Consider the following 11,248-nt stretch of genomic DNA (forward strand, 5'->3'; position numbering starts at 1 on the left):
CCTCTCCCTCTCTCTCTCTCCCCCTCTCTCTCTCCTGGAAGCCTGTCAGTATCATATGCAGCTCACTGATCTAGTAATGAGTGTCCCGACAGTGAAGAATAAATATATTTATAATAACTAGTTTAGCTTGTTCCAGAGGTAGATAAAATAGCCAAGTGTGTTAGGTCTAACTCTTGTGTGTTTCGCTCCGCTTACCGGTCCAGCGGGCGGAGCTGCAGGATTTCTGCTCCAGATTAGTTTTTGAATCAAACACTGAAAACAAACTAGCAGCCTCACACATCATTTCTGTCTCCACAACACAAGCTACAGCGATGTGGAAGGATGGAGGGAATAATGCAAGACAAACTGGAAGCCCCTTCCTGTAGCAGATGATGCAGGAATAGCCTCTGACCTCGTGCTGCACTGGTGAAAACAACCAAACAAAACAACAACGGTAATATCTCCTCACACATATAGCAGTAAAAATAAAAGAAATACAAAATAATCTAGAGGCATTTTGGTCAGAAATAATCACCGGACACAGAGTAGACTTGAAAGTGAAAGACAATATGTTTGGTAATAAAAATGAAAAGCTTCCACACACATTCGCGGTCTCGTTTCAGATCCCTTCCCAGCAGGAGAACTGCTTCCCAACACTGAGCAGAGCCCAAAGTTAAACCAGAAACCTCCTCATGCAGCAAACCCACACAGTCTGCTGCTGTGCCATCCCTCTGTCAGAAGAGATGAGTTAAAAAAAATCCTCTGAAGTCAGGCTTCATGCAGACTCAGAGGGAGGTTCAGATAGAGGACAGCAGAAAGGAACATGGGGGGGGGGGGTTTGAAGGGATTCGGTAGTTGGCATAGTTTGCGAAAGTGGAACGAACAAAAATGAAAGGGTGCATGAGAAGGTGAAGCAAAGTGCGAGTGTGGCAGCGGAGGCAACGAGGAAAAGGGATGAAGATGAGGATGCTTGAGAGGTTGTTTAACATAATTACAACCACGGAAAATAACAATTGCGGCTGTGTAGTGAGCTCTCCTCTCTGCTGAGGTAATTACTGTCTACTAATCCAGAACAATGCTGACCATAATGCACTAATGCCGCTGGGCGTGCTGGCTGCAGGAGAGGAGATGTAGAATCGTTGAACGTGGCTGGGAACAGACCTGGGGTCAGCAGAGGTTTCACTGGGTGATTAGAGAGCCGATAAATAAATCAACTGAACAGTGCCTTCACTGTTGGAGGCGGAGTAAAGGGTAAGACAGATGTACAATTCGGAAAAAAGGGGCAATAACAGAGCAAAGATCAATGATAAAGCCACTTTTACACACCGTTTAATATGTTGTGTGGAGGGAGTAGAGACTAAATCAATCAATTATCTACGAGTCTCCCATGGTCTTTTTATTTTCTCCAAGAAAACGTTGATTTTGGACAGGGTTAGGGTTAGCTCTTGGCAAAATGGTGTTGTCAATTGTCTTTCTATTGTTCCTATTCCTTCCTTTTGAACATGATATCCCATTGAGATATTCTCAGTGTGTACACACACACACACACACACACACTTAAATACGCTGCCATTTTGTTCAATCTGCTGTTTTTTCAGCTTGCACAAACATGTATTACGGATTGATTCACAGCATGCTTGTGTGTCACTCAAGGCAACATTTTCTTCAAGCTGCAAAACACAAAATAAATCTCCAACTGAGAAATCCCCCCTAACATTATTCAGAGAAAACTCTTCTTAAGAAACGTTGTGGTGGTGTTGGAGTAATCTTCTTTGTGAGATACAACTGCACTCCTCCAAAGCCTGGGAGCCAGTGGTAGTATGGCACTTGGTTCACATCCAAAATGCACGAGTGCGGATTCAGAAGAACCGGAAAGCTCTAAAACATTCACACAGGCTTCCCCGCGCCAAGAGCAGATGAAGCCACCAGCTTAAGTCATACATTATTCTGACTCCGTCGTAACATAGTAAATCCATGCTCCTGCAGGTTCAGTCAGGTACCGGGACCGGGGGGTTTACAGAGTGTACATGCTGCCATGGAGACGGATCTGGCCTTTGAGCTCAGTGAAATACAGCATAATGAGAAGCGCCGCCAAACACAGCAGAGCGCGAGTAAACTGGACGATACGGCAAATCAACACAGATACGAGGACATGCAAACTACTGAAGGTAAATATGTTCACTCCAAACAACAACTGGGCCCTCTGCAGGGTCACTTGTAGCCAGCTGACCCCCTTCATTAGAAGATCAAACACGGTTCCCATTAAACACCAGGCCTTTTCAGCCTGTTTAAACCTGCCGGGCTGGTGGGTAGGAACCGGGGGCTGATTGAGAGCTGCCGGGTGTCACTCTGCCTGTGGCCCGTTGCTATGATGAGTTCATTCAGCCTCGGGACACAAAGAGTTAATGGCTGCTTGGATTATGCAATGGCATGCCAGACGCCTTTCTCCTCTCCTGCCCTCCTTTCTCCCCCCCCGAGCCCTCCTTCAAACGGGCTGACGCCAAATGAAGCATTCCTGCACGTTTCCATCAGATGCATTTGAATGCAGTGGCAGCGCTGCACATGCTTTGGCAGCGACATGGGAACAAAACAGGGATTTTGTTTCACTCAGAAGACGAGCTTCCCCCTCACCAGGGCCTCACACCTGCCCCGCGGGGGGAGAGTTATTGTAAGGATTTATGACTGTCTGAGTGGGTTATATCCACGGCGTCAAACATCATCTTTAAAGTGAACACAAAACTGTGGGTTACACTAATGGCAGATATGTCTAGCAAGAGCAGATTAGATCATGCTGTGGTTAAAGAAAGTCAGTTAATGACAGGAACGTCATCTGATGAGAAAACAATAATGAAAGGTTACTGAAGGATCACACACATTATTGAGGGCGTTTTCTGTTTCAAATCAGGTTTGAAGATTCCCGATTCTCTTTCTTTTTGGCAGTAAAAGAAATGATCAATTCATGTATTTTGGGATTCGATTGGTTTTCCAAAATCTTAAACTACAAACAAACTCACCACTTATACTGTGACAAAGATTTTTTGTAGTGGTGATATTAGGAATTATGACGTCATCCAGATAAACCCGATACCAGTATTAATAGCCCCGATAATATACAATATATTTTTTGGGGGGAAAAAAAGAAAAGAATACTGCGGTGTTGGTGGATTGGGATGAGGGGCGCTTGTTTTTCACTCGGCTCCTCCCGTTTTGCCAGTACTGTGGTATTAGTGGTTTAGGAAGAGGGGAGTTCACAAATCCAGCGCTCCCTAATACTTCGAACCTGATCAGTCACCTGAAACATCGCCACGATGGTGTGTTAAAAGCGTACGAAGACAATAATACAATACAAAGTGTGTGTGTGTGTGTGCGCGCGCACGCGTTGGAGCTATGGGCAACTCAAGGCATATGCTCGAACCGGAGCTGCCTGGACGCCGCAATCATGTTGCGCACTATCCGTGCTGAGTGTGCTGACTTTTCGTACAATGTCCCGCTGTCTGCTTCCTGCATCAAGTCAAGTGCTCGGCGCAGTTGTGGCGAAATGTCGCTCCTCTGTTTTCATTTAAACAGCTCCTTATATCCGTTAGCGCAGCTAGCTAGCACCAGATGCTAACAACAACAATGCACGTAAGGTCTCTCTCTCGCTCGGGCCACCCTCCCGGTCCTCCCGATGGCCAGTCGGTGCCTGCCGGTGAGCGTGGAAGTGTGGTCTGCCACAAGCGGGCGGCAGGAGCAGGGCTGTCAGCATCAGCTTGTAGATGGTATTTTAAACTCGATGCGCTCTGAAACTACGGGGCGGCCAAGAAAAAAAAATACACATGCGTTAATCGCGTTCAAATAATTAGTGGCGTACATTTTTTTTTATCATCGGTATCGGTCTTGAGAAGCAGGAAGTTATCGGTATCGGTTTCAAGAACCCAATATCGTGCATCCCTTATGACTAGTGCTGGAGCGACGCGTCGACGATGTCGACATTATGTGTCGCCGACGACATATTTCCGTGTCGCCGACGACATATTTCCGCGTCGACGACATATTTCCGCGTCGACGCGTCGCTACACACACTTCAAACACAATGGAGACTGAAACGGCTACCACCTCCTCACAGGATTGCGCACGAAGCCCTCAAACGAAAACATCTCGCCCTAGGTCTTCAAAAGCATGGGAATATTTTAAAGTTAGTCCAAAATGCAAAGATATTGTCATTTGCAGTCTTTGCCAAATGGAGTTGGCATATCACACAAACACAACGGCTATGTTGGAACATTTAAAGCGGCAGCTAGCTGTGGTGGCTACCATTAGCAGCTAGCATTTGCTCTCCGATTTTTACATAAAAATGGAATTATGGATTATAAATTCAATCATTTTTTTATACATAGACGTTAAAAACCTATGGATTAACCGATTCAGCCGCGTTTTTTCTCATTTTAATGCCATTGAACACGTCTTTTGATCAGATTGACAGCTACGGTGGTGAGACGATCTCCCTAGAAGCTCTGTAAAGGTACGTGTTGTGATAACTGTATTTGCTTCCCCTGTCGCGAGTCCGGATCACTCAGTGATGATACTATATACCTGCATAATCTGTGGAGTCTCAGTTTTAATCGGATATCTTGTATGTGCAGCTACGATGAGTAATCAGGGTACTTTTATCTTGAGTTCTTTGCCAATGTCCGTTAGCATTTTTTGCTCATGGGTCATTTAGATGCTTCTTATGAGACTTGTGTTTTGTTTTGGTAAACATGGTTTGTATCGTCAGTTAGCTGAGATTATTACCGTTAATCTGGTATAACACATTAATAGTTTGTTAAATATTAAGATCCCCTGAGACACAGTATTGTGAAAAAAAATGTTACATTACGTTTTTTTTACATTACGTTTTTTATGAATTGAACAACAGACAAATAATCGTTAGATTAGTCGATTAATCGATCAAATAATCGCCCGATTAATCGTTTTCGAAATAATCGTTTCCCCCCAGCACTACTTATGACTAGGGGTGCACCGAATGGGAAATTCTTGGCCGAAACCGATACCGAAAATAGGAAACAGTTGGCCGAAAACCGAATGCCGAAAATGATTAATAGAAATATATATATATATATATATAATGTATACATTTTTTACCAATGTTGTTCAGCTACCTGATTATGGAAATAGACATGATTATGGCAAAACATAACTTAAATAATAATCACTATTATGGGTCCATAAAACATTTATTCAGCACTTTTGAACATTTGTACATTTATTTTCTCTGTAGGATAATAACTACAACAAAGTGCATTCAGAACAAAGCCAAGGGGCTTTAAAACAGCATAAACATCTAGGCCAGTAGGCCTACAACAAAATAGTGTCAACAACAACAACAACAACAAATGCACCTATAAGTGCATGCATACAAATGTGCAAACTGGATAAATCCACATGAATGTAACTATAGTATTTACAAATGAAAGCTTATGATAAGCCTATGATAAGCCAGCCTTGTCTACTTATTAAGGAAACGTGGGAGGTTCTTTTTAATGAACAGTAGCTTCTCTGCTTTATCAGCCATGAGTCTGTTCCTCTTCTCATCAAGCACATGAGAGGCAGCGCTGAACAGTCTCTCGCTGTCAGTGCTTGTGCATGGAGCACTCAAATACTTGCGTGCCACCTTGGCCAGGTCAGGAAAGCGGTCTTGTTTGTTTCTCCAGTATCCAAGAGGGTTCTCGCTTCTGGGGATGGGTACTTCTGAGAGATAATCATCTAACTGTTGAGCGGTTGAGCTTGTCACCAGCCTGGCATTTGAGAGGTTTGAGAGAATAAGATTGTATTTAAAATAGGGACAGTGCATAATGAACATTTAGTCAAATGTATATTTACGCATGCCAGATCACTTGGCAGACAAATAAAATCATCTGACATGTCAAAAGAAATTACAACATTAAGAGCATATTACATAGCAGCACATACAGTACTAATAAATATCACATTCAGTAGCACATAGTACAGTAAGTAACCAAGTCAGAACAGAGTAGCCTACCTATTTGGGGTAGTATTCTCTTCCATGATCTCGTTGAACATATCAGACAACGAGGGTGGTTGCCCCCTCTCCTCCTCCTCCTCTGCTGTAGACAGACGAGCCCTTTTTTCTGTGGTCTGCGTCACGTCTCCTGTGCTGTGCGCAGCAGCCTCCTCTCGTGGGTTCTCCTTATCCAACACAGCCTGGATCATGTCTCGTGCGCTTTGCTTTTTCCCCGCATCAAAATAATTGTCTTTATATCGCGGGTTAAGTACAGTCGCGATACAGTACAGGGGATCAGAGTAGATATCAGCAAAACGTGTGTTGACAGACTCCAAGAGTGTACTTTTCATAGTTTTTACTCCACGGTCCGGATTGCAAATCGCAATCCGCGACTCTTTATCTGATATTGTGAAGTATCTCCAAGCGGCAGACATGTTGACTGTGAGCCAGCCGTGAGCATGGTCCCTGCCTCGCCGCGTCTTTATTACGTCATCACAACAACACGTTAGGTTGCCTGTTCTGACATTCGGTGATATTTTTTCGGTGCTAAAACCCTTTCGGCCGAAAGGGCCTTTTTAACCATTTTCGGCCGATAATTTTCGGTGGCCGAATTTTCGGTGCATCCCTACTTATGACGTCATCCCGATAAACCCGATAAAAGTATTAATAGCCCCGATAATATAAAATATATTTTTGGGTAAAAAAAAAGAAAAAATACTGCGGTGTGGGTGGATTGGGATGAGGGGCGCTTGTTTTTCACTCGGCTCCTCCCGTTTTGCCAGTACTGTGGTGTTAGTGGTTTAGGAAGAGGGGAGTTTTTCACAAATCCAGCGCTCCCTAACTGGAGCTGTGACGTAAATGGTGTGCGGCCGTGAAGCCAGGACAGTAAACAAACATGTCGTCGGTAGTATGGGACTATTTCAAAGTTAGATAGTTCGCTTGCTATTTGTATTAACAAATGCAATGCAGAAGTTCCACGAGGAGGGAAAAAGGCAACGAGCTATAATACTTCCAACCTGATTAGTCACCTGAAACATCGCCATGGCTACGACGGTGTGTTAAAAGCATACGAAGACGCCTGCGCTGCTAAACTAGCGGCGAATCCAAAGCCAGCTGCAAAGGCACTGGGGCTTTTACCTATCGACGAGGCTTTTGAAAAAGGCAAGAACTTTATTTGGGAAAGTAAATATGGTCACTTTGAAGAGTCAAAACTGTTCTTGGCTTTGTTTTGTTCATAGTAGTAATACTCATGTCATTTGCTCACTACTAGTCTTTTTTTTACCACCAGGTGTGCAAAAACTACAGGTACATTTAATATATATATTATTATTATTGGTTATCGGTATCGAGAAGCAAAACCAATATCGTGCATCCCTAATTTTTTTTATTGATTATACTATTCAGAAATAGGTGGAAAACCCTTTTTGTAATTTCTCATTCTAATTTGGCCTTTGCCCACAGTCACAATTTCATTGGTGATAATAATTTAGCTCATGGTTGAAGCACGAATATTAAACTTCACAATATTGTCGCAATATCAATAGAGGTACATGTTCAAAGCTATTGCAATATCTCAATATTCTCAAAAAAATGTAGCTTTGTCATGCTAACTTGTTCTCATGTACACACAATGTTGTTATTCTGCAATCGATGAAGCCAACGCACAGCAAGCGTTAGCTTAGCCCATCAACCCGAGTCACTCCTGGGTTAAATATCTCAGCAGCATACAGACCTATGCTGATCTCCATAACACATAATATCCCACTGAAGCATGGCAGCAAGTAATTGGAAACACCAAATACCACAGAATAAAATAATGAAAAGACTTCGCTCAGCGCAACACAACAAAGCTAGCCGCAGTGGTGGATCGGGGGTGAGGGCTAACCCACTCCACCAGTCCACACAGAGACAGAGCTGTGCAAGCAGTCACCAAGTCAATAAACAACAGAGATCCCTTCAGACAAAACTGGCAACCACGAGAGGCAACAGACCAACTATGAGAGCAAAGAAGGAAAAAGAGACTGATATCTTCAAGGCCCGACTCCAATCAGAACCACAGGGTCCAACAGCAGAGCCAGCTCAACCCCAAACACACGAGCCAACGCGCATTCATGTATACACAACAGCAAACCCACTGGGGTCATTAGGTGCAGTAATCATCATTTAAAGCGAGTAGCTCGATCCTCGCAGCACTTTGTTTATTTTGCTTTATGGATGATAAGGAGCCAACAGGGGCCACAGAGGCCAGCGGTCATGATGAACCTTGGTTCTTTTCCAGTCCCATCAAAGAAACATCAATGAGCTTTAGTGTTCCTGCACAAATCAGCAGGTACGCTTCCTACATGCACATACCAAACATTTAATGCCACAGCTTGGAAAATATTAGCAGACACCATTTCTTATAAACTATCAAAACCATCTTTGTTTCATTAATCTCTCCCTCGGGCTGATGAGTTGTTTTTGGCCACCATTGATCCATAACTTAACTCGACACTTTTTAGGAACGCCAGCCTCAAGCTACATATAAAAAAAATGGAGCTAACAGGAAGCTGGTTTTCCCTTATTCCTAAGAAAAACGTCATCCAGGCAACCTTTTCCCTCTGTTGCATTTCCTCTGCAATCCTTTAATGTCTTTTTTGACCCCAAATAAAAGATGAGATGTGGCTGAAAGCTTTGTGATAACACGTTGCTTCCAAATGGAATACCTTTCATCGTGTTTGATTACATTTTGAAGACACAGTAAGTCATTTTTATTAAAAGGTTGCATGTTTTCAATTAAGCCCAACATTTTTCTTCTAAGGTGCCTTGCTCCCTCACTCCTCTGTTAGATCGTTAAAGATGGCACACCTATATAAATGTTGGGGTCATGGACACCAGAGAACCGAGGAGACACGGGCGCATCAATTTAGGACTGACAAGGCACCCCAACTCTGAGATATTGGGTAGCCGTGGCTCTGACCTCTGAGGGAGTGCAAGAAGATCCTCCCCAGGGAAAAGAGAGTGAGTGCTAGGGATGGAGTGAGTGCAAACTGCACATGCCGAGTCGACTGGGTGAAAAAGAGCACTCTGAAGTTCAAAAGGCTTCAACCAAACCTGAATAAACATCGTCTGATGAATGACCAGAAACTAGAGCCATGGGAGACCTTGAAATCCTCCCCCAATTGCACAACGTTTGCTACCAGTCAAACTTTCTCATGTGGACAAACACACTGAGAACTAGGGATGGGAATTTGAAAGCAAATGTATATTCGAATATTCGACCCCCAAAAAAACGGTTAACCAATCGATTAACCGAAAAGTACAAATCCTATATATTAAAAAAAGCTTTCATGCTTAAAACATAATTTGGTTTTCTGATGGATTTGGACATAAACGTGAGTGAAGTATAACCGGACGCGCGAGAGAGAGATCAGCACCTGTAGCTCTGCCCGCTGTGAGGGACCGGTGAGCGGAGCAAAACACACCTTTAAGGCCCTGACACACCAAGCAGTCACCAGAGAACTCGCCGACGCCGACTGTTGCGTCGGCGTGTTCTCCTGCGTCTTGGCCATGTGTCGCAGTGGAACACAACGCAAAGACTTCAGCCGAGCACGTACGAACTGCGCATGCGTGAGCGGCAATAACTCTCCTTACCAGCAGGCGGCGGTAGTGTGTATTCGTCATTCAAAAGAGACAACAACCGGAAAACAGAGAAGAAGAACAGACTACGTGATATAAACAAACTACAAATAGCGTGTGCGTTCCATTTTCACTCTCGTCTAGGGATGCTCCGATCGATCGGTCACTGATCGAGATCGGCCGATACTCTCTACCGATCGATCGGTGCTCTCGAAACATGCCGATCGCGAGAGCCGATCGCGAGAGCCGAACGCATGATGTAAAATACATGACACTTTTTTCTGTGTGCGGCAAAACAAGCTCGCCAAAATGGCTTCACCGGTCTGGCATTATTTTAAGGTGTCCGAAAAATACAGTAAAATAGCGGTATGCAACGTGTGTGTGAAGCAGAAATCCTGCAGCTCCGCCCCGGACCGGTGAGCGGAACGAAACACACAAGAGTTAGACCTAACACACTTAGCTATTTTATCTACCTCTGGAACAAGCTAAACTAGTTATAAATATATTTATTCTTCACTGTCGGGTCACTCATTACTGGATCAGTGAGCTGCATGAGACAATACTGACAGGCTGTCAGGAGAGAGAGAGACATGGGGGAGAGGGAGAGAGGAAAAGAGAGCCCTTCCGCTAATTTCTCCCGTGTTATTATCCAAATTGAATGTAAACTCATTTGAATGTAATAATTAAGTTGATTGTTGTTTGTGGAAGCTCCAGTGAATGAGCCCCATTAACTGAGTTTAAACATCACTTTAAATGGAAGATTTAAAGTGATGTTTAAATCTTCCATTTAGGCCCCGCCCACTGGATCGGATCGGCGATCGGTATCGGCCGATAGTGATTCCAGGGATCGGCCCCGAAATTGGCGATCGGAGCATCCCTACTCTCGTCTATCAAAAACATGTTTTGTGCGGTACTGGAGCTATCAGCCATTGGAGTGTTGCTTGTGGAAGACCAGACCAGACCATGAAAGGCCAAATAAGGCGTGTCACGGCTGGTGGTGCGGGACACACCAAATTGAGTTTGGGCGACAGGGCACGCTTCGTCGTCCGACTAACGAAAACGGCCGATTTCGGCCTGGTGTGTCAGGGCCTTTAGACCCAACACATTTAGCTATGGCACTGTCGTATACATTGAATTATTCCATGGGATAATATGTAATCAACTTAGGCACCCCTCCCAAAATAAATAAAAATACAATTACAATACAAATATTCATAACCCATATTCGAATACCTGAATAATTTCGAATATTCGATTAATCGTTCCCATCCCTACTGAGAACCAGATCTTATTATTGAACAATATTCATCACTCTTTTTCTGCTCGAGGCTTTGTTTTGTTGTCATGAAGGACTCTAAACACAGCTGCTTTTTTTTTAGCTATCCTTGAAAAAAGCCATGGAAATTAAAATAATCCCCATGTACAGCCTTTATATTATACATGTAAAGATCAAATGGGGAGTTTAAAACCTTTTTTTATTGCTTTTCTGAAACTCTACATTTTAAGTAATCAAATTCAACGTATCAATCACCTGATAAATATCGACAAATAGTTTCAAAGAAATGCATAGGATTGAATGTCACATTATAGTCAGGGGTGCACATAACTGGTACGCAGGTAGGCATGCGCTGCAACAATCTGAAATGC

At 43.6% G+C, this 11,248-nt stretch overlaps 1 protein-coding gene and 1 long non-coding RNA gene across 2 annotated transcripts in view; both read right to left on the reverse strand.

Annotated features, from left to right (window-relative positions):
• Positions 1-280, reverse strand: part of ptk7b (protein tyrosine kinase 7b) — a 25,226-nt gene extending 24,946 nt beyond the window's left edge. The window contains exon 1 of the mRNA XM_071205596.1: positions 196-280. Within this exon, the coding sequence (XP_071061697.1) occupies positions 196-280 (85 nt within the window). The remainder of the gene's footprint in view (positions 1-195) is intronic.
• A 4,896-nt stretch (positions 281-5,176) lies between these two features.
• LOC117459731 (uncharacterized) lies at positions 5,177-6,442 on the reverse strand. Its single transcript, XR_011644487.1, has 2 exons — positions 6,002-6,442; positions 5,177-5,756 (listed from the first exon to the last, which is right to left on the reverse strand). It is a non-coding gene; the product is annotated as an uncharacterized lncRNA (long non-coding RNA).
• Positions 6,443-11,248: the final 4,806 nt, after the last annotated feature.

The sequence above is a fragment of the Pseudochaenichthys georgianus genome, chromosome 15, assembly GCF_902827115.2.
Source record: "Pseudochaenichthys georgianus chromosome 15, fPseGeo1.2, whole genome shotgun sequence".
NCBI lineage: Eukaryota > Metazoa > Chordata > Actinopteri > Perciformes > Channichthyidae > Pseudochaenichthys > Pseudochaenichthys georgianus.